This window comes from Halichoerus grypus, chromosome 10 (genome assembly GCF_964656455.1).
Source record: "Halichoerus grypus chromosome 10, mHalGry1.hap1.1, whole genome shotgun sequence".
NCBI classification, from domain to species: domain Eukaryota; kingdom Metazoa; phylum Chordata; class Mammalia; order Carnivora; family Phocidae; genus Halichoerus; species Halichoerus grypus.
This window is the reverse complement of record NC_135721.1, coordinates 121,603,623-121,628,309: the sequence shown is the minus strand read 5'-3', so window position 1 is coordinate 121,628,309 and position 24,687 is coordinate 121,603,623. Positions and strand designations below refer to the sequence as shown.

At 39.0% G+C, this 24,687-nt stretch overlaps 1 protein-coding gene across 17 annotated transcripts in view; it reads left to right on the top strand.

Moving 5' to 3' along the window:
- The window catches only part of PTPRT (protein tyrosine phosphatase receptor type T), a 1,085,477-nt gene that overhangs the window by 827,830 nt on the left and 232,960 nt on the right, over positions 1–24,687 (top strand). For all 17 annotated transcript variants that reach the window (XM_078057227.1, XM_078057222.1, XM_078057226.1 and 14 more), the window contains exon 12: positions 10,861–11,134. In XM_078057227.1, the coding sequence (XP_077913353.1) occupies positions 10,861–11,134 (274 nt within the window). The remainder of the gene's footprint in view (positions 1–10,860; positions 11,135–24,687) is intronic.

The following is a 24,687-nucleotide window of genomic DNA, read 5'->3' as shown; positions in this document are numbered from 1 at the left end:
TCAGATCTTTTGCCAATTTCTTAATTGGGTTGTTTGTCTTCTTGTTATTAAGGGTCCTTATGTGTTTTGGAGAGAAGTCTTATCATACATATGTTTGCAAATATTTTCTGTCAACATGTAGCTTGTCTTTTCATTGGTTTAATAGTGTCTTCTGATGCCCAATTAAAAAACAATGTCTAATGATATCCAGCTCATCTCCTTTCCCCTTTTAATGCGTCATGTTTTTGGTGTTGTATCTTACACTTTTTTCCTAATCCAACATCATGAAGATCTTCTCCTGTGTTTTTTTCTAGAAGTTTTATACTTTAGCTCTAACATTTAGGGCAATGATCTATTTTGTTAGTTCTTGTATACAGTATGAACTTAAATTTATATTTTTGCATGTGGCTGTTCAGTTGGCCCAGGATCATTTGCTGAAAAGATTATTCTTTGACCATTGAATTTTCTTGGATTCTTTGTCAAGAATCAATTGATCATAAACGTCGTGGTTTATTTCTGGACTCTCAGCTCTCTTCCATTGATCTATAAGTCTATCTTATGCCAACACCACACTGTATTGATTTTCATGTTATAAAATCAGGAACTGTAAATCCTCCAACTTTGTTCTTATTTTTAAAAATTGTTTTGCTTATTATGGATTTTTGCCTTTCCATATACATTTTAATATCAGCTTGTTAGTTTTTGCAGAAAGTCTCCTGGGATTCTGATAGAGATTGCATCAAGGCTATAGATAAATTTGCTGAGAATTGCCATATTAACAATATTGTCTGTTCCAATCCGTGAACATGAAATGTCTCACCATTTATTTATATCTTTAATTTTTCAACAATGTTTTGTACTATTCAATGTATAAGTATTTCACTTCTTTTGTTTAGACTTATTTCTAAGTATTCTTTTTGGTACTATTGTGAATGGAATTGTTCACTTAATTTCATTTTCAAATTGTTCTTTGACACTGACAAATATACAATAGATTTTTGTATTTTGGTTTTGTATCCTGCGACCTTGTTGAAATTGTTTATTCTAGTTGGGATGTGTGTATCTGTGTCTGTTTCTGTGTCTGTGTGTATTTGATAGAATTTTCTATTTAGAGGATCATGTCATCTGCATATAAAACCTTCACTCCTTTCCTTCCAATGCCTTTAATTAATTAACTAGGCTCACTGGCTAGAATCTCTAGCACAATGCTTTATTTCACTGTCTAGAATCTTTAGTACAATGATGAGTAGACTTCTTTGTCTTGTTACTGCTTTTATAGGGAAAGCATTCAGTCTGTTACCCTTGAGTATGGTGTTCACTTTACATGTTTCATAGATGGCATTTATCAAATTTAGAAAGCTTCTCTCTGTTTTTAGTTTGTTAGTACTTTTTATCATAAATAGACATTTGATTTTGTCAATTTTTTTTCTGAGTCTGTTGAAATTATCATGTGTTTTTTTTCCATTTATTTTAAACATATGTTGTATTGCATTAATTGATTTTTGGATATTAAATCAACCTTGCATTCCTGGGATAAATCTCAATTTGTTATGTACAATCTTTTTTATATGTTACTGTATTTTACTAATATTTAGTTAAATATTTGGGGGGGGTCATTATTCATGAAGGATTAGATTGTAGTTTTATTTTAATGTAATGTATTTCTCTAGTTTTGATGTCAGGGTTTCATAGAATGATGGATTCTTTCCTTTGCTGTTTTCTGGATAAGTTTATGAAAAATCAGAATTATTTACTCTTTAAATATTTGGTAGACTTCATCAGTGAAGCCAAATGGGCTGGGCTTTTTTGAGGGAAGAATTTTAATTACTAATTCAATTACTTGTTATGAGTACATTGAAATTTTCTACTTTTTTCATGACTCGGTTTTGGTAAATTGTGTGTTTCTAGGTATTTTTCCATTTCATCTAAGTTGTCTACGTTTTTTGACGTAAAGTTTTTATGGCATTTCTTTATAATTTTTAAAATATCTGTGGAGTCAGTAGTAATGTCCCCTTTTTCATTCTTGATTTTGGTAATTTATATCATCTCTCTCTTTCTCTTGACCAGTGGAGAGAAAGAGTTGCCAACTGTGTTGATCTTTTCAAAAAATCAACTTTTGTTTCATTGATTTTTCATTCTTATTTTTATGTTGTCCTTTGCATTGATTTCTTTTTTTTTAATTTAAATTTTTTATTGTTATGTTAATCCCCATACATTACATCATTAGTTTTAGATATAGTGTTCCATGATTCATTGTTTGTGCATAACACCCAGTGCTCCATGCAGAACGTGCCCTCCTCAATACCCATCACCAGGCTAACTCATCCTCCCACCCCCATCCCCTCTAGAACCCTCAGTTTGTTTTTCAGAGTCCATCGTCTCTCATGGTTCTTCTCCCCCTCCGACTTCCCCCCCTTCATTCTTCCCCTCCTGCTACATTCTTCTTCTTCTTTTTTTCTTTCTTAACATATATTGCATTATTTGTTTCAGAGGTACAGATCTGAGATTCAACAGTCTTGCACAATTCACAGCCTTACCAGAACACATACCCTCCCCAGTGTCCATCACCCAGTCACCCCATCCCTCCCACCCCACCCCCCACTCCAGCAACCCTCAGTTTGTTTCCTGAGATTAAGAATTCCTCATATCAGTGGGGTCATATGATACATGTCTTTCTCTGTTTGACTTATTTCGCTCAGCATAATACCCTCCAGTTCCATCCACGTCGTATCCTTTGCATTGATTTCTACTCTAATCTTTATTCTTTTCTTCTTTCTGCCTGTTTAGAGTTTAATTTGCTTTCATTTATCTATGTCTTAAGATGGAAACATAGATTATTAATTTGAGACTTTTTTTTTCTCTAATATAGATGTTTAAAACTATGCATTTTCTCTAGCCACTCCTGAAATTGTTAGTGTGGACAGTGTTCAGTTTATTCATTGCTCTTTGGAGAGAGATTGTGCTGAGCCCCTCACTCTACTGTTCAAGAAGACCTACACCATAATTTTTAAATATGAGGAAGTTGAGGCATGTAGAGGTTACTTTAGGTTGAGTTCTCCCAGAAGCAGACTCATAGACCAAGGATTTGAAAGCAAATGATTTACAAAAGGTTGCTCCCAGTAGAAACTAGTTTGAGACAAAGGGAAGCTGGAAAGAGAAGGTAAAGAAACCAAACAAGGGTACGATCCTGTGGGGGTCTCTGGACAGTGAATTACACCTTGAATAGGTCCCCCTTGAGGCAAAGGAGCAGAATTTTTTCACTTCTGCCCAAGACAGATACTGGAAACTCTAGCCTAAGGCGGAGTACAGGTGAAGGTTGGGGAAGAGTAGGACTTAAATTTTCTAGCCCTGTTTACTAGAAAGGGAGGCACCAGGAGTTTCAGAACAACTCTGAAGAGGTCCACAGGGCCCCCATTAACATCATAGCACACAAAAGCTGGCTGACGGACACACCAAACCAGAAAGAGTGATTAAGAAATGCAATAACTGTTCTCTTGTGAGATTAAATTAATTGCCCAAGGTCACACAGCTATGTATTTATTAGCAGATCTTGCACTAGAAACACTTGTGTTTTAATCAGATTTATTAGAAACCTACTAAAGATGCGTTACACAAGCCCTTGTTTTATTAAACATATTTTATTTACTGTTGATTAACATTTTTTTATGACTAAAGGCTTTATTATCTGTTTATGAGTCGACTCTGACACCCGTTGCTACAGTTTGGGACCTTTCCCTATAATCATTCTTGTCATCAGAAGGCCCTGTGGTAATCCCAAAAAATATAGAGACTAAGCAGCTTCCTACTACTTCATGAAATTGTATTAACCTAAGGAAGTACAGAGACTGCATAAGAGAGAACAAAGTTAACCTCGGTGGGGAGTGCATTTGCCTTGTTCCTGTAGATCACTGTCAGGGCCATGAACAACCAAGGTCTACATGTTCCTATAGATCACTCAGTCAAGTGTCCTTTGGAAGAAAAGGTATTAGCAGACCATGTAATCATTAGTCAATGTGTTTGAATTAAGACCTTATGCCTTTACCTGTTTTCAGTGTGCTGATATTAAGGGCTTAGTTGACAAGTTTGCTAAGTCACCAGACCTTCTGGAATAAAGATATTTGCTACTGGGGAGCCTTTTGTGTATAATATTAAAATTGTACTTGCAAAACAAGTTATCTGTAAGATAAATATCTATAAAAGAAAAGCTTTCCCTCATTGATTTCCAGTATTAAATCAGACATTTTTTCCCACAGAAGAAAAGAATGGTGGATGATTTACCAATATTTCATTGATGATTGCATCAGAGTGGCTGGATAACAGGGATCCTTTTCTCTCTTTTCTCTACTTTTCAGATTTTATAAGATGTTATTGTATTTTCCTTGACATAAAAATATTTTTTTAAAAAAGCGGATTATTTATTGGGGTACAATACAGATGATGGCTCAGCTTTGGGTGTGCTAAAAAACAGTATGGTCTCATGGTTAAGAATGAGGGCTCAGGAGTCAGACTGTCTGCATTCACATCCTCGCTTCAGCATTCAGTGATGTGACTTTGAGTAAATTTCTGAGCTTCTCTGTACTTCATTTCTTTTTATTCTGTCAGAATAAGGTAATAGTATCTGCCTCTTAGGGTTATTATGAAGGTCAAATTAGATAATATGTTGAATGAGTTTAACATGGTGTCTAGCAGATGGTAATTGCTCCTTCAACATTTTCTGGTGGGTGAGTAATCATTGCAGTACACAGCAGTGGGAACTGTGATAGGAGTATGGACAGTGAGCTCTGGGAACAGAGGAAGGAGAAACTAGCTCTGGTTTGCAAGAAGGGCTCCTTGGAAAGAGTAACATTTGATGTGGGTCTGGATTGGATGAGGAAACCTCAAGATGGGGGAAAAGGAAAAAGGCATCTTGGGGAGATGGAATAGCATCTAGAATAACATTGAAACATGCAGTAAGAATTGACATGAATGGCGGTGCCTGGGTGGCTCAGCTGGTTAGGCATCTAACTCTTGATTTCAGCTCAGGTCATGATCTCAGGGTCATGGGATTGAGCCCCATGTCAGGCTCTGTTCTTAGTACAGAGTCTGCCTGAGATTCTTTCTCCCTCTTCCTCTGCCTCCTGCTTACATGCACTCTCTCTCTCTCCCTCTCTCCCTCTCTCTCCCTTTTTAAAATCTTAAAAAAAAAAAGAAAGAATTGACATGAACATGTGAAATTCATTTTCTAAATTTTACCAAATTTGTTTATTTAATAAGTACTTAGTGAACAGTTGTTACATGTTTAACGGATATTAGAAGCTGGGGATGCAGCAGTGAACTAGACAACAAGACCTCAGACCTCATGAAGTTAAGAGACTATTAGGAAACAGGCAGTAAGCTAGTAAAAGAAATAACCAGACAAGACATATTTCAATTGTGATGAAAGCTATAAAAGAAATAAATCAGCAGATGTAATAGACAATGATTCAAGCAAACTAGTAATTATGAATGAATGCTATGGTGGATTGGAATGACCCAAAGCAATGATTTTCAACAAAGTAAGAATGTTGGAGGGGGATGTCCTTGCTAGGGCAAAGGTAGAAATATCAGAATCACCTGGATTTGTGGTTTTATAGCTGCACATTAAGACTATCTGGAGGCCATTTTTAAAAAGTACTGATGCTAGGGCCTCACCCCTAGAGATTCTGATTTGGTCTGAGGTGGGGCCAAGGAATAGCATTTTTAGAAAGTGTTCTGGGCAATTAGAATGTACAGCCAGAGTTGAGAACCACTGTTCTTGAGCAACACACTTCTGATTTTGAAATGACTATTCTCTGCCCTCACTTGAAAAATCAGTGATAGTGTCAACAAAATATTGGTTAGCTGAATTCATTAAAAGAATCATGGTTGATCAGGTGGAATTCATCCCACCTGATGCAAGGATGGGGTGCAAGGAGGGTTCAACATACACAAATCAATAAATGCGATACATCCATCACATTAATAGAAAGAAAGGTAAAAGTCATATCATCTCAGTGACAAAATTCAGTGACCATTCATGATTTTTTTTAAATGTCAGCAAATTAGGTATTGACAGAACATACCTAAACATAATAACATGACAAGTCCACAGCTAACATACTCAGATTTGAAAGTTGAAAGGTTTTCCCCTAAAATAAGAAAGAAGACAACAGTGCCCATCCTTACAACTCCTATTCAACATAGTACTAGAGTCCTAGGCAGAGCAGTCAGACAATGAAAAGAAATAAAATGTATCCAAATTGGAAAGGAAGAAGTAAAATTGTCTCTGTTTGCAGATGACATGATCTTATATATAAGATATAGTATCATATATGATATATGTAACATATATAGTATAATAACCTTATAAAAATATAATTATAATAAGGGATAAATAAAAATTCAATAGATAAAAGTTGCAGGATGCAAATCAACGTATAAAAATTAGTTGCATTTCTATATACTAACAATTATCTGAAAAATAAAGAATACAATCCCATTTATAATAGCATCAAAAGAATAAAATACTTAGGAATAAATTTAAGGAGATCAAAGATCACTACACTGAAAATTATAAAACATTGATGAAAGAAATTGAAAGATGCAAATAAATGGAAAGATATCCTGTGTTTATGGTTCAGAAGAATTAATATTGTTAAAATATCCATACTGCCCGAAGTCATCTATAGATTCAGTGTAATCCTTATCAAGATTCCAATGGCATTTTTACAGAAATAGAAAAAACAATTCTGAAATTCACATGGAACCACAAAAGATTCTAAATAGCCAAAGCAAGCCTGAAAAGGAAGAACAAAGCTGGAAGCCACACATGCCCTGATTCAAAACTATATTACAAAGTTATAGTAATCAAAATAGTATGGCAATGGCATAAAAACAGACACATTGACCAATGGAACAGAATTGAGAGGACAGAAGTAAGTCCACGCATACATGGATATATACGTATATGCGTATATGTCAAACTATTTGACAAGGAAGCCAAGGATACTCAATGGGGAAAAGATAATCTCTTTAATAAATGGCATTGGAAAAGCTGGATATTCACATGCAAGTAGATGAAACTGGACCCCTGTCTTGCACCACTCACAAAAATGAACTTGAAATGGATTAAAGACTTAATTTAAGACCTGAAACATAAAAGTCCTAGAAGAAAATATAGGGAAAAAATTCCTTGAATTGGAGTTGGCAATGATTTAATGGAATTGACACCAAAAGCACAAGGAACAAAAGCAAAAATAAGTAAGTAGGGCATACAAAACTAAAACAACAACAACAAACAAACAAACAAACAAACAAAAACCTTTTCATTGCAAAAGAAATGATCAACAAAATGAAAAGGCAGACTAAAAAATGAGAAATAACATTTGCAAACCACATATCTGATAAGGGACTAATATTCAAAATATATAGGGAAATCCTATAGCTCAGTAGGAAAAAATAAAATAATCTAATTAAAGGTAGAAAAAGGACATGAACAGACAGTTTTCCAAAAAAAAAAAAAAAAAGGCATTCAGTTGGCCAACAGGTACATGAAAAGGTGCTCAACCTCACTAATCATCAGGGAAATGAAAACCACAATGAGATATCACTTCATACCTATTAAAATGTTATCAAAAACACAAAAGATAACAAGTGTTGGCAAGGATATGAAGAAAAGGGGACTCTTTGTATACTGTTGGCAGAAATGTAAAGTGGTACCACCATTATGGGAAACTGTGGAATTTCTCAAAAAATAAAAAAATAGAATTACCCTATGATAAAGCAATCTCACCTCTGGTTATATATCCAAAGGAAATGAAATCAGTGTCTCAAAGAGATATCTGTACTACGAGCCTTGTGCAGTTTTGATGTCTTGTGGCTTTTTAAGAGTACGCTTGTAAGACGCCGAAAGTGCAAAAGCAAATAGAACCTTAATGATATTCTAAACATTGTTTTGACCTTGCAGGGATACTAGCCTCAGGGATACTAGGTGGGCTTCCATCCCCACACTGGGCCACCATAGCTTCCCCCATCACATAGGGATGCCTGCCTCACTCTGCCTTAAGTAATGGCTTTAAGACTGAATTGTTTGGGAAGGAGCTGGAACAGGGCAGTAGAGAAATCTTGAATTTTGCTTTTAAGTATTGAGGTTGGTTGTGGTATTGATGAGTTAATTCTGAAATGATTTTGTGTGTATTGTGTGAGAGAGTAAATGACTAAACAATACTGTTGTTGGAAATGAGGGTTTTTACTGCAGGAAAAAGGAAAAATAGGCAGTAGGGAAGGTGAGGAAGAACTTGTGTTAGTGGATTTGAATTGAGGATATCAGTATGAACTAATGGGTATGAATTTATGAAGCCTATTTCTGGGAGAACATGGGCCCAAATGTATCCCTTTATGAACCTGGGCAGTCTTCACCCGTGAGCTACAGCATCTTCTCTGCCACCTGACTTCAGCATTCTGAATGGATAACAGGCCCTAACTGGAGATCTCTTCCCGGATACACAAAGGGGGCCATGGGATGTGTTAGTGATTGATGGATGGCTCTGATAGGCCCCTGATCCCTCACAGAGGAGCATGAGTTCCCATCCAGACTGTTGGCTCAGGAATCAGAGGGGGCATGAGTCTACAGTGGCAGGGTCCTTTAACACCTGCAGAGGAATTCCTGCGTGTCTTGCTCTTCAAGGTGTCTGAAGCAACTGTTCTGTATGGGCTGAGTCTTGGGACATGAGACTGGAGTAGAGTGTTCTAGTCTCAAGAGATACAAACTAGAGGATTGAAGTTGCAGGCAAGCCTGAGTCTGAACAGTTGGGGAGAGAGGGCTGGGGGCAGTCACTGCAGCAAAGAGCATCACCAGTGAACCTTGAAGGTGAGCTGCAGTGAGGAAGCCAAAGCCAGGGAGGTGAAAGAACGTGCACATTCCGCTTCACCTTTCCTGTTGACGTGTAGCTGCTTCAGGGTCCTGCAAGAAGAGACTCTCAGGAGAACTTATGCGCAAAATATGGTCACAAATATCCATCTTCTCATTGGGAGAAATAAAGGGGGTGCCACAGGAGGGGAAAATACATGAATAAATGCTACATGTTGTGAGGTGAGCATCTTAAGTTCTTCTTATACTCTCAGGGTTTTTCTACTTAAAAAAAAAAAAAAAACTCTTCTCTTCACAAATGCTCCTGAATAGTGTATTGCAATGACTTCTTTTGCACTTGAGATATGATTTTTGGGGAGTTCTTCTCATTTAGGTATGATTTCATCATTATCAGCAGACTGAAAAGAGCTTAGATAAATATATTTCCAAGAGAATGATGATCAGAATGAAGTTACGACAAGAAACAAAAAGAAACTGTCTTGTCCCCCCACCCACCCAACCCTGCCCCCACTTCCTCAAGTGTATGTATCAGGGCACGCTTGCATGTGCCATCTCTTCCTTCCTCCTCCTTCATCAGAGTTTCCTGATCTTGGAGAGAGGCTGGATCCACTGGCAAAAAGATTTATACGACCAAATGTTTTACAGTTTTCTGACTGCAATTGCAGATTTGCCTCTGAATAGACAAGCTGCAGGCACAATGGGCCTGAGGGTCTTGCTGGCTATACTCTGGCACATTCATCCCAATTGTATGTGAACTGTATGTTGGCAGCACAGCTTAACACCCCCTCCTCAAATATATCCTTTGTGAGGCTTTGTGATTTCAGAAGAAGCTGGGTAGGATAGAGCGAAGTAGTTCAGGCTGCCAAGTAAAAAATACTCAGAAGGCCCTTTGTACATTTTGTTGGCTTATAGACAAAGAAGGAAAGTAGAGAAAAAAAGGATACAAGACTGTAAATGAGAAGTCTGGCTTTCTACTTTTGCTGCAATTTGACAATCATGGGCCATTTGTGTCAGCCTCAGCATCTTCTGTTATCTGGCTACTGAGTGTGGTTGAATTGACAATTGAGTCAATAGTCAAATTGGTGTCAGGATCACAGGCCAATGCCTGGAGACATGTTTTGCCTCCCTCTGTAGCCTTTGGCAACATTCACGTGTCAGAGCCCAGCAAAGACCCACTGTTTAGCTGTCCACAACTGTGGAATCTCATGCCAGTCATGGGCAGTGCTCAGGCCAGCCTTGTGCCTCTTCTTGATCCATCCCATCATAGTAGGGCCAAGGACAACAGAAAGTGATTCCAGGAATGAGATCCAGCCACAGTGAGGCTCCCAAGGCTTTGGGTTCTCAATTTAGAGGGGAAGGGTGACAGGAGCCAGGAGTGGCATGAGAGTTTCAGGCTTAGAAATGAAAACAGAGGTCTTCTTATGTGGACAGGGTTAACCCGAGAGTAGTTAGGGATAGACTGGGCCTCAGAGGAAAGCAGGGACTCACATCTCTTTGCAACCCCTGTGTTATATGTTCAGGAAGATCAATGTTGACTAGTTGATAAATAAGTTAGAGGCAGAGAGACCAGTTGAATCCAGGTAAGAGGTAGGGAAGTGCCCAACCTCAGCATTATCAGTGAAGGGAAAGAAAGGAGAAGGGCAGCTACAGATTGCTGATGTCAACAGGGCTTTTTGATTATAAGTGCAGAATGAGATCTAAGGAGGTAGGAATTGAGGATGAGCCCCGACTCGAGATCTCATCACTTGATGGGCAACGCTACCCTTTGTTAAGAAAACAAACAAACAAACATAGAAGGAGGAGGCAGGTGTTTAGGGCTTGGGACCGTGTTGCAGTTTGGATCTATCTCAATGTGAGCTGGCCTTGGGACATCTAAATGGAGATAGATTTCTACAAAGCAGTGGCTTTATTAATTCTAAAGCTCAGGAGGGAGGTTTAGTTGTAGACAGAAATGGTGATAAATAACAAGTTCATCCTTCTAGATAGTTGCTCATCTGCCTCTCTTTCTTGTCCAGTGTTTATCAGCTGGTTGTCAAGGAGGAGCGACTTCAGAAGTCACGAAGGGCAGCTGACATCATTGAGTGCTTTTCAGTGCCTGTGAGCTATAGGAATGCCTCCAGCCTTGATTCTCTACACTACTTTGCTGCTGAATTGAAGCCCGCCAACCTGCCTGTCACCCAGCCATTTACAGTGGGTGACAATAAGACATACAATGGATACTGGAACCCTCCTCTTTCCCCTCTGAAAAGCTACAGCATCTACTTCCAGGCACTCAGCAAAGCAAATGGAGTAAGTACGGCCACATGGAGGCCATTTCTTGCCTTGTTTGTATTTTCCCATTCTCAAATGAGAAGTAGCATGGCTTTCGAGCAGAGCTTGACAAACTAAGGCCTGGGGACCAAATCCAGCCCCATGCCTTTTATATAAACATTTTTTTTAATACAGCAATGCCTATTCATTTATATAGTCTAAGGCTGCTTTGATGCTACAACAGTATAGTTGAGTAGTTTATTTTTTTTAAAGATTTTATTTATTTGTCAGAGAGAGAGAGAGAGAGCACAGGCAGGGGAGTGGCAGGCAGAGGGAGAAGCAGGCTCCCTGCTGGACAAGGAGCCTGATGCGAGACTCGGTCCCAGGACCCTGGGATCATGACCAAGCCAAAGGCAGATGCTTAACATACTGTGCCACCCAGGTGTCCCAAGTTGAGTAGATTAGACAAAGACTTAATGCCACATAAAGCCTAAAATATTTACTATATGGCCCTTTACAGAAAAAATCTGCAGACTTCAGTATTCAAAGATAAAACGTCTGTGAGCCACCAACTCTTGATTTCAGCTCAGGTCCCGATCTCAGGGTTGTGGGATCAAGCCCCGTACTGGGCGTGGATCCTTCATGGGATTCTCTTTCTGCGTCTCCCTCTGCCCCTCCTACCCACCCACCCCTGCATGCCCACAAATGCATGCATACTCTCTCTCTAAAAATAAATAAATAAAAATAATAAAAGATAAAAAGGTCTTTCAAATTACCTTTGGGCAAATCACATGCCTATCTGAAGATTAATTTCCTCACCTACAAAATAATACCTATCGATTTATTATCTATGAATGTACTAAGCATGTTGTAATCAGTGAATGCTAACTCTTTTATTATTACCAATAGTCACATTAGAAAATGTTTTCTTCTCCCAAAGACAAGGTAACCTTTTTTAATGTCAAATATTTCTTTGGTCAAGATGGGATGCCAGTCATAACATCACAAAAGCACAGGGCTAGAAAAGATCTAAAACATCACCAAATACCTACTTCCTCCCCCTACACATAAAACAATCAACCTTACAACAGCACACTTAACTGGTAATAGTGCGTATTCTTGAATATCTCCAATGACAGAGAACTCACTTCTTTACCTGGTAACTTTACTGATCTTTGGGGTGGCTATGACTCTAAGAAGTCCTTTTATTATACTGCTTGAAATTTGTCTCTTATTATAGCTTCTACCTGTTGCCCTTGGTCTAGACTCTTAGATCCCAAGATAGCTAATGCAATCACCTTTTCAGGCAGCATTCTTTCAGTTCCATAAGATCTTTCCTACCATCCACCTCCCCTCTGTTCAAACACACCCATCTAGTCTTATTTTCTGAAAGTTCACTATCTTTAGTTCCTCTTATGACACAAGTATTTTCTATCTAGGATGCTTTTGTGGACGTATCTCAGGTTGCTATAGTTCATTCAACAAATATGTAACAGACACTGACATATGCTAGGCCCTATAGTTCATATTAAGGTTATAAAGTAGGTGCCCTCCAAGAGCTTTTGTAACATAAGGGAATCTGGTGTGTGCCATATTTCACAGTATTTCTGGAGAAGTGAGAAGCTCACTGGAGAAGGGGACACTGAGACAAAAGCAAGATCTGGTGAAGTGTGTGAAGAATAGCCTCTATAGGCTCTGGTGGCCAAGATAGAGAGTTTAGTCCGTCAGTGGCAGTCATTACCTGATGAGAAACCTGGATTGAGGAACTAATTAACATTTTAAATGTCCACATAGCCATTTAAATTCCACATTGGTATTTCAGTTCTGCATTTACTACTTACTCGAGCAACATTCCTCACAGAGAGTTTTTAAAACTACAAAGAGAAGCTGCCAGACTGCCTTCCATCTGTCCATCTGGTCTTCCCTCTGCATGAAGCACTCTGATGTATTGAAGAGGAAGACATAAAGATGAGCAGAAAGCATCTGGGGGCCCATCTTGTTCCTGGTTCTCTGCATTCCAGACTGGCCAGTTTATTGGCGGAGCACAACTCTGAGAAGGTGTGACTTTCCCTGTTCTTGGCAACATGTCAAGAGGTGCTTTTGGGTTTCCATGCTGTGAAGAAGAGTAGCAGCTACACTCAATTCACTCGCTGTCACATTCTTACCAAGACTCTAATAAAATCCTAGCAAGAGACCAAGTCTGTAGAACCCAAGAAACTGATAGATGGATCCCAAGTGGAATTTGCCCAACCCAAGCATGGTTGACCCTTGAACAGAACAGCAGGTGACACAGGAGGATTGTGGGAAGTTTTGCTTCCCAAACTTCACACAGTGGACTGTCTCCTCAAGACATGGGGTTTTGCCTTTGGGAAAAAAATTCACCCTAACCTGAAGCTACCTCATCTAGGAAGCAGTTTCTACTATTGCTTCGAGATGAACAAGGATCATTTAATTACTTATGCCTTTGAGCCCATGCCATGTGTGCTCCTGTTTTGGAACTAAGATTTTCAGGAAGGGAATTAAGAGAATTGGGTTCATGCTTATGCCAGGGGTCTTCAGTGTGTCATCGGCTTCACAGGAACAGAGAGGAAAAGCCGTGAGAGCTGGGCACTCAGCGTGTTGTTTTTCTTCTGGCAAGGGAAAAACTACACTCTATTTCAAATTACTGTATTTAGTATTAAGTTTTACTAAAAAGAGTTAAGCTAAAGGGTCATAAGAGCAGAAAAGCCATTCTAACAAATCTCTGCCTGGCCCTTCTCAGATTCCTCCATCTCGTAAAGGGCAGCAGACAATGCAGTTAAGCCTGGAGGATTTTTGAGGAGAAAATGTTATAACCCACAAATTCTTTATCAGCCAAATTGTTGTTCTTGTGCAAATACATCAGAAAGACATTCTCAGTATCCAGGGGCTCCCACATGCCCTGCTTCTAATAAATCATTCAAAGAGTAATTGAACAAGCAATGAGTCAAAATAAAGAAATCAAGAACAGAGATATATGGAATGAAAAGACCTACAGTGAGCATGGAAGCTAATTAAACACAGAGTTAATGCTAAATAATTGCTATAAATATGTTATAAAAGAGAATGTTAACATAAAAATAATTACTTAAGGAGAAAATGTATAATGTAAAAAATTAACCATTGTAATCTGGGTCTATAATTTGCTATTATGTCAACAAAAACTGAAAAGGAGTTGGAGGATTGATGAGTGTAAATAAAAATCTGATTTCCCCACTTTAGACAGGATGGAATAAATAACTTCTACTTTATTTTTGATACTGAGAATTTTTGAAAAGTACAGTTTTTTAAACATAAAGGCAGCTTTCCAGTCTATCCTAAAAAAGCCAGAAAACAACAGTCTACAAAGAAAAGGTGGAAAGCAAAGGAAACTATAAGTAAACATGAAAATCAGCAACTATAAAACAAGCCAGAAGACAAAAGCACTAGGTTTTTTCAAGTGGTGCTTTGTTCCCTTCATAAAAGAGGAAAAAATATCTTGGGTCAAGATATTTCTGTATCACTAGAAGATTAAAACCAAAGGATGGGGCAAAGTCATACTAAATTAAGACAAAGGAAAGTAAAAATGGCCATTTGTTGCAGGATGTTTGTGGGCCCGGTTGAATAATTTACTATCAATCGTATTGCTCCCAACCTAATCTGCAAGTTTCAGTCAGAACAGGGTAAGAAAATTTTAGGGTCCAGATACATTTATTCTATGGATATTAAGGATAGTTGTTTTGTTTTGTTTTGTTTTTCAGTTTAGCAGAGTGGCTAAATATCCAGCCTTTACGATCAGACTAACCTACACAAAAAACCCTAGTAACTCTGACTTTAAGTAAGCTATTAAAAAAGAGTTAAATATATTAAGCAAACATCTAGGAAGCACATACTATATGTCAAAAAAAAAAGGCACTTCTGAGTGCCCAGAGTAAAACAGTAAGCCAAACAGATAAAAATCCCTGCCCTCATACTGTTTACATTCTAGTAGGGGAGATGTAAAAATAAATAAGTGAAATAATGTGTCAAATAGATTTGTGTCTATTTTTGTCTAATCTAATAATGTGTCATTAGATTTATGAATGTGGAGGTCACTCACTGTTGATTTAAGATCTATGTTGACTATTAATAGGATGAAGATAAGGACATTTTGTAAACTTTCCAGTAATCTATATAAATGTGGAGTATTGTAATCCAGATCTATAAACACTATGGAGAACTCAAGTATGATATGCATTATGAGGCATGATGCTTAGAATCCTTGCAGGCATTTTTGTGAAGTATGAGTTGTTGACAGGCACTTTTATTGGGAATTTTGATTCAGATTAGTAATATCGCATTTACCCCTTAATGCTTTCTTTTTTTTTTTGGTATGTTATGTTAGTCACCATACAGTACATCATTAGGTTTTGATGTAGTGTTCCATGTTTCATTGTTTGTGTATAACACCCAGTGCTCCATGCAATATGTGCCCTCCTTAATACCCATCACCAGGCTAACCCATCCCCCACCCCCCTTTGAAACCCTCAGTTTGTTTCCATAGTCCATAGTCTCTCATGGTTCGTCTCCCCCTCTGATTCCACCCCCGTTCATTTTTCCCTTCCTTCTCCTAATGTCCTCCATGCTATTCCTTATGTTCCACATATAAGGGAAACCATATGATAATTGACTTTCTCTGCTTGACTTATTTCGCTTAGCTGATGCTTTCTTTTTTTTAATTTAATTTTATTATGTTAGTCACCATACAATACATCATTAGTTTTTGATGTAGTGATCCACGATTCACTGTTTTCTAATAACACCCAGTGCTCCATGCAGTACGTGCCCTCCTTAATACCCATCACCAGGATAACCCATCCCCCCCACCTCCCCTCTAAAATCCTCAGATTGTTTCTCAGAGTCCATAGTCTCTCATGGTTCATCTCTCCCTCCGATTTCCCCCCCTTCATTTTTCCCTTCCTTCTCCTAATGTCCTCCATGCTATTCCTTATGTTCCACAAATAAGTGAAACCATATGATAATTGACTTTCTCTGCTTGACTTATTTCACTTAGCATAATCTCCTTCAGTCCCATCCATGTTGATGTAAAAGTTGGGTATTCATCCTTTCTGATAGCTGAGTAATACTCTTACAGAAAGAAAACAAGGGCAGTGCTGTCTGTCAGTGCGCTGTCCTTGGTGCTGAATCCTCAGTGCCAGTCTTTCTTGTGAATCGGGCCATATTGTAACCATTGTTTTGGGTAGAGCTATATTATAGATCTATTATAGCATTTTAGAATTGGATGATTTTGCAGTGTCATCTAATGTAGACCAGCAGACAACAAATAAAGATCCAATAAAGCCTTCTTGGCAGGGCATCATAGAGCCTCAGCTTGACCACTGCAATTCTCTGGAGGGAAAGAGTTGACTCCTTTGTGGAGCAGGTAAAATTATTAGAACTTTCTTCCTCCTGTAAAGCCAAATTTGGTCTCCTTAACTCTCTACTCTTGGGCACTTGTATTGATTTGAACAAATCAAATCTTTCTTTCCCATGTCAGCCTATTGGAGGAAATACGACAGTACCAACTACCATCTTTGGCTACCCAGGCTCTTTCTTATTGATATTTTAACATGCAGTTACTTCTGTTTCTCACATGGCATGATTTTCTGTATCTCCTTAATCCTATTTATTCTATACTCTCATAGTCATACTCCATTTTTCCAATGCCCTCCTTTAAAAGGGGTGCCCAGAACCTACCTTGTGTTTCAGATACAGTTACACCATGCCTGCTACATTTTCACTACTCCTCCTCTCTTTACCATTTTCTAAAACATTATTTCTCAAACATTCCAAGGTATTTTTTTCTCTTTGGGTCTCTTATGCAAGCTGTAATTCTACCTGAGTGTCTCTTTTCTTCATTCTTTGCAGAACGACTACCTTCTCATTTTTCAGGCCTCATCTTCAATGTCACATCCTCTAGGAACTTTCCAGTCATATTATCTAAGAGCTGTCCACGCCAGTACTCATATGTTAGCCTGTTTTTCTTTATAACACTGAGCATATTTTTAATTTCACTTGTTTTTACGTAGTGCATACCTCCCTCCTTAGACTGAGAGCTCCAGGAGGTAGCAGCTCTATTTGTTTGCTGCTGTGTTCTCCATACTGAGTACAATATTTAACACATAGTAGATACCTGATGATTGTTGGATGAATGAATGAATGATGATTGTTTTCTCTGAGTCTGTTTCCTCACTTATTGAAATGGTAATACCACTTCACACAATCATTTTGAGGATTAAATGAGGAAAGATCTTAAATTCTGAAAGGCACCAAGTAAGTGTCAGCACAGTCTGAATTTCCATCCAGTGTGCATGAGATGTAGTTATGAGCTATTTTCACCACAGACAGATGAGCCCTAAAGGACCTTCCTTCCATCATAATAGTAAGACTTTTCCCCAGCTGTCTCATTTCCCAAGCTCCAGGCTCCTGGGCAGCCTTGATTTCCTCCTGGGCAGCCTTGATTTCCTCCTGGGCAGCCTTGATTTCTTCCAAATCTTCCAAATGGTACCCAGAGTAGCTGTCTCAGTTGTAAACAGCAGGTGGGTACAGTTTTGCATTGTTTTTCCCCACACTCTTCCCAGAATGAGGTCTGCTGAATCTACTGTTCTCTGCATCCCCACCACCATTAGCCATGATTGTGAAGTTGAAAGGACCATAATTAACGGTTGGCTGCAAAACAAGTGTGGCAAATTCATGCAAATATCCACCAGAAGCCACCTTTTCTTGGGCAGGGCTGTTGTGTGTGTTCTATTTATGTAATGGGAAAACTCTTACCTTGCCATATCTTTTTCATCATGTAGGGGCACATTTAACCTGATGATGCCTCTGCCAAATGGTGATCTAAATAAGAGAAGTGGGAAGTAGAAGGGTGATTGCTCTTGTTCTCTCGCTTTCTTTTCCAGCTCCTGAACTCAATTGCCTCTTGAGAGCAGTTGGAAGCCAGATGCTATTTTGAATGGGTCCTCATGTTTGCAGTGTAATCACATTATAACAGTTAGGATTATCTAGGTAGAGCTGGGTTAGGGAAAATTCTGTGTCTCTGAATGTATTGGAAGAAGCTATATTTAGTTGTGTCCAAGCACTATTAAAAGAACATTTGTACATGCTTGATTCTCTGTGGCATGGTGGGATGGAAAGAATTGAGAGGTAGGCATCAGACAGACTTGGCTCTGAATTTTGGCTATTTCCAGTGATGTGAACTTGAGCTGTTACTTAATATCTCAAGATGTATGATGTGATTAATGACCTACCTCCCCAAAATTTGGGGAGAGTAAATGAGACAATACATAAAAGTCATCTGTCACAGTTGTAATATTTGTTCTCTTTTCCCTTTTGCTGCTTTCCTGCAGCTCTTCTCCTGAGGGAGGGGAAGGTTGGAGCATCCTTACCTGACCTCAGGAACCATGTCTATGTGGCAGCTATTGACTGCCTTGACTCACCCATGACTTAACTGCTTCCCAACCCCATTTCAGGCTTTATTTTTCTTAACGTTTCACATATGGTTCCAAGCCTGACCTCTGTTCTTGTTGAATCTTGTGACATAATTGATTTTGTCTTTGGGGAGTAATCTTGCCCCTCCCAACCCCATTTCCTGATTCTATTTCTACTTTAGTGACTGCTCGTATGTCATGTGGGAAAATCTCAGGTGGACCATGGAATGAGAAGATGTGGGAGACCCAAGCTCAAAAAAGGTTAGAGTGAAGTTCACACAGGGTATCTCATGGCTTGGGTCTTAGATATTCTGTCATGGAATTTATAAGAAAACTCCTATATTAGTTAGAACAAACTAATTTATGCTATAGTAGCAAACAACCATGAAATCTCAGTGTATTATCAGAAAAAAAAGATTTTTCACTCCTCCTACATGTTCAAAATGGGTCGGCAGAAGGGCTCTGTTTATCATAGTAACTTAGAGGCTTAGGCTAATGGAAGGCCCATCTTGACATATGCTTCCACAATCACCAAGGCAGAGAAAGAGTAATATGGCAAAATAGGACACGGATTCTAAAATTCCACACAAAATGACACATAGCACTTTCACATTCCATTGGCCAAGGCTGGTCATGTAGCCATGCTAAACTTCAAAAAGAATGAGGCAGTACATTCCAACTATGTGCCTAGAATGTGAACTGGAATATTTGAGACCATCCCTAATGACCACCACACTTCCCCATTATGCACCATTATGAAGCTTTTCCTTCAAATTCCCACAATACCCACACTCATTTTTTAAACACCTGTACAGTTCCTATCATGGATCCTAAGAACTTTCTATTATTGAGTACCTACTGTATCCCAGACACTAAGAAAGTACTATCATCTGTGCTACTTCCTGATTGGTCTCACAAACAAAGTGACTCCATTTAAATCAGTAGATAGATGGCCTGCCACCCCATCAGCACCCAATAATCTCATAGCATCTCAGTTATTTCATACTGAGAAATGGATTTTAGTAACAGCTTTCTCTCTTTATGTCCATGGATACATGGTAAAGAAATGTCTAATATTCCCTGTGATACTATTCCACTTTGAAAGGCAGTGGTTCTTCCAAGTCTACCATGTAGTGTGGTTGAGAAACCTCAGAAAACTTTAGACCTCTCCCACCCATCAATTGCTGATCCAGAGTAACAGAAAACTGTGAACCAAAGACCTCCACATATCCTTTTTCTGACTTGTTGCCATAGTCCTATATTAGGAACCTGTTTCTGGATTTTATCAGCTCTGTAACAGCAGAGGGTTGAAATGGACATTTGGAATGCGGGGTTATCACCAAACCTTTCTTTTTTTTTTTTTTTTTTTAAATGTTTTTTTTTTTTATTTATTTATTCATGAGAGTCAGAGAGAGAGAGAGAGAGAGGCAGAGGCAGAGGGAGAAGCAGGCTCCCCGCCTAGCAGGGAGCCCGATGCGGGACTCGATCCCGGGACCCCGGGATCATGACCTGAGCCGAAGGCAGACGCTTAACCATCTGAGCCACCCAGGCGCCCATCACCAAACCTTTCTGTAACCACTTTGGAGACCTTTGGCCTGGTCAATGCTCCTCCCGGTTCTGTTCTGTCACCAGAGCCTAGGTTTCATGCCCCATCAACCTGCCTAGTCCTCCTTCCCAATCCTTGGATCCTGGAGATCACCCAACCCCTTGGGCATACCTACCTCTGGGCTCCATTCCACTATGTGAACCTTAGCACCTGCTCTTGAAAGTTCTGAACTTCTATTGAAGGCTTCTTGGGGCTCAAACTTCTTTTTCCAAGTGACAGAGAAATTCCCTGAGTGTCGCCTTGTACAAATACCAAAATGAGTTCTCCCAGGTTGCTAATTTATTTTTCCACTCACTTACAGTTCCTACAGATTTTATTATCACATTATGAGACCTGAGGGACCAAGAACATTTTCCTTTTGATACAAATATACTTTAGACTCATTTGGAAAAGGAAATGAAGGTTACCCAAATGTTGACAGCTGATAATCTTGTCAGCCTGGGTCTTGAGGCATCAATGATCCAGCCCCCAGTCCTAAAAAGTTTCATGGAAGTAACTGCCTAAGTTTCCATAGAGCAGGGGTTTCTGCTTCCATTGGGCCCCTTCCAAAGACAAGGGTCCTCATGAAGTTTGGTTCAGTTGGCCAAATGGTGAAAAAGTTCAGATACCTCTGAATTTGGATACTGGATCCATGGGTTTAAAAACTGGCTCTGCTGTTTTTCAGCTACCTAAACTGAATACTGGCCTGCTAACCTTCAGTTTCCCCATCTGTCAAATGAGGATGAAATGTGCCCTCCCAAGCTCACTGGGGTCTTTGTGAGGAATAAACAATAGGTGTGATAATTTTGTGCACATTCCTAAGCACCTTTTGAATGAAGATACTACTAACATGAGTGTGTGTGTGTGTGTGTGTGCAAATTCAGCATATGTGTATATGTACATAATACACATAAATATTTTGGCATTTGTATATAATTATGTGTATATATATGTATATATATATAGATATATATATATGAATATGTATACATACTTAGTTGAAATTTTAAGTTAGCTCAAGAATCTTAGTGGCAGAAAGGTTGTCATTACGCCAGAGGCCTAATATAGGTGGCTAATGAGATAGAACATTATCTGTATCTCTTGAGCTTCCTGGAAGTGAAGGCAAAAGGAGTGTATGGTAGGTACTGCATGGAGCACTGGGTGTTATACGAAAACAATGAATCGTGGATCACTACATCAAAAACAAATGATATATTGTATGGTGACTAACATGACATAATAAAATAAAATTGTATGGTAGGTTTGCAAAACTTCTCTTAGTGGAAAGAAAGAAGCATACATACTTTTCACGGGAGACACTAGAAGGGAGATTTATTGTATACATTCTTACATAAGGAGCCCTGAGGAGATACTGGTCAATATCATAATATCTCTATTCCAACACTTCATTAGTCCTTTATCCATCAATGTTGTGATATAGTATTAAACTGGAATTTAATGGATCCATTTACATTTAAGGATTCTGTTTCTTGTGCTGTATAATATCATTAATGCCATTAATTGATTCCATTAAATAAGATTAATGGATATCAAAGTTTCTTTTCCCTAGGCATTGTTGATAAATATGTCTAGTATGGGATCTGTTGCACAGATTGGCACTGACCATCCATGTGACCTTAGGAAAGTGATTTAGACTTTCTTAATCACATTCTCATTTGGAAAATTTTGATGCCCATAGTATCAACTTTATAAAAAGATCTATAAATATTAAATAAGATGCATTAAAAATGCCTATCATGGTGCTTGGTATGCAATAAACAATTTCAGCTATCATTATCAGAATATCACAGGTGATATATATGAGGTAGAGTATGGAGGTGTGCTAAGGAAAGAACAAGCAAAATCAGTGGGTGCACAGGGGGGCGCCTGGGTGGCTCAGTTGGTTAAGCGACCAACTCTTGGTTTCAGCTCAGGTCATGATCTCATGATTATGGGATTGAGCCCCTCATCGGGCTTGTGCTCAGTGCAGAGTCTGCTTCAGATTCTCTCTCCTTCTTACTCTCAATCTCTCTCTCAAATAAATAAATATATCTTTAAAAATCAGTGGGTACACAGACTTTTAAAATCAGATTTGAATAGACTGTGAACAGGGTTTGGGGGCAGGGCTAATTCAGGGAGGAGAAACAAAATCAGTGAAGTCCGAAGTGTACAGAGAGACCAGTTGGCACACTGGATGCATCGAGAAGAAGGGAAGTATGAGACTTCAAAGGGAGGTTGGGAATGTACTTAACAGAGAAACAAGTGGGCAGTTCTGCAGGCCCTTCCTGGAAACTGAATGTTGGTCAAGTTCCAACTTTCATATCATGGCCCCCAAGTTTGCAAACCCATTAACTCAATTTATCAGGCTACAGAGTTGATGAGATTCACATAAACCAAACCTACAAGAGACTGATGGAAGTAGTAAACAACTTCTTAAAAGCTGAATTGTTCATTCCTCCCCTCCAAAAAGATCCCTGGGTCTTTCCTATCTTAGAAGTCTGGGTTGCCCAAGACACCTCACTTTCTATATCCAGTTGTCACCAAATCCTACTGGTTCTGCACTCTGAAATTTTCTTCAGTCCATATACTCTTCTTATTTCCACTGTCACCATCTTAGTCCTGAATATCATCATCTCTTGCCTGGGAAACCTGCCTCATAATTGGTCTTCCCACATCCATTCTTACGCGCCTCAAGCAAGTGTAAATTACACAATTACACAGCAAGTGTAAATTGATACTGTATGTATCTTCATTTAACAGATGAGCAAACCAAGACTCAGAACGTGCCAGAGCACATTCCAGAAGCAAGAGACAGAGCTAGGTTTGAACCTTTGCATGTAAAAATGCCATTAGGCAGCTTTGTACATTTAGTGCCTTGCTTCATGCTGACTCATAACCCCACAAAGTGGAATCTGGCTAGACTGAAACCAGCAGGGGTCCCTAAAAGACCTCAAATTCCCCACACATCCACACTTACCTCTTTCTCCCCCCAGATATGGCCAGCCTCAATCCCCTGCTCAATCTTGAAACACCTGCTGGCCCTGCCGTTAACATCAACAAATAATGAGGAGCTGTACTAATAACAATTATCATAATAAATTGGCCTTTGATTACATCTGTCACCTGAGAATTTCAAAGACTTTACAAACATCAATTAGTAATTACAGCTCAAAGGATCTCTCACTGAGAGCAGTGATCATTAAGGTCAGGTAAGAGCTGTGCAGGGAGGCATGAAGGACAGCCCTGGCTTAGGTTGATTTAGACCTGGGAGTCCCGAGTCTCTGGTGAAAAGTCTACACCTGTCTCCATGAGGCCCAGGAACCACACTTCTGATATCCCCATTAGAGTATAATTCTGGTGCTGAAGAATGAAAAGCATGATATGTAGTTTGGGAAGGGAGCTTATAGATTGTGCTGATCCCTTCTTATGACAGAAAAAGAAAAAAGTCCAGAGTGGGAAAGTGATTTGCCTAAGGTCAGAGCCATGACTTGAACCCAATCTCCCACACTTTGTCTGCATTTATTTACTCTGCAAAATTGTGTCATCATTGGCCATTCTTTCTCCATAAGGAGATATTGATGATGATGATGATGATGGTGATAATGATGATGATAAAAATTCAACAATCATTTATTAAGGGCTTGCTGTGAGTCAGTGGGGGGATACACAGTTAAATAAGCTACAATCCCTGCCTTCAGAGAACCCACAGTACAGTGGAAAAGACAGTCCTGAAAACAGATGTGTATAATAAACCATATCAGGAATCTCATTGGTGGAGTACCCAGTGTACAATTGGTAGCCTGGAAATGGAGGGGATGAGAAGATGTTTAGGAAAAGTTTCATAGAAAAAATGATATTTCAGCTGAATATTGAAGATAAGTGAATATTTCTCATGCAGACAATAGGTCAGAGGACTGGGTGTGTCCTGCAAAGGAAGCACCTAAGCAGAGACTCAAATTGTATCATTCCATGACTTGGGGAGATTTTATAGGATTGGTTTTGAGATATAGATAGAAGTCCAGAGGGAGACAGGGAGCAGATAATGGGGGGTGGGAGGAGCTTGCACGCCATGCTAAAAAGCTTAGAATTTATTTTCTTGCAGATGGGGGAAATGATCTTGTCAATAATCCCAATATCAATTTATTACAATAATAAAGTCATGCACGTATACTTCTTTGCATCTCTCAGGCACTTGTGCATTCAAAATTTTGTTCAACCCAGTGAGATGTGCATTGGATTTTGCTACCATTCTGTAGATGAGGACACTGTGACTCAGGAAGATTAAGGAATTTACCCAAGGAATTTGCCTAGGGGTTTTACCCAAGGTCACTCAACTGATGAAAAACAAAACTAGAATTTGAATGTCTAACACCACCCATTTTTCATGGCATGCTTAATATGTGCCAGATACTGTGCCATCAGTGAAAAGAAAGAGCAGGTCTCTTGCCTCCATGGTCTTTACACCTGGTGGGGAGCATGGAAAGTTGACAAATAGTAAATCCACAAATCATTTCATAGAGTGATGGGTGAGAATACAAAAG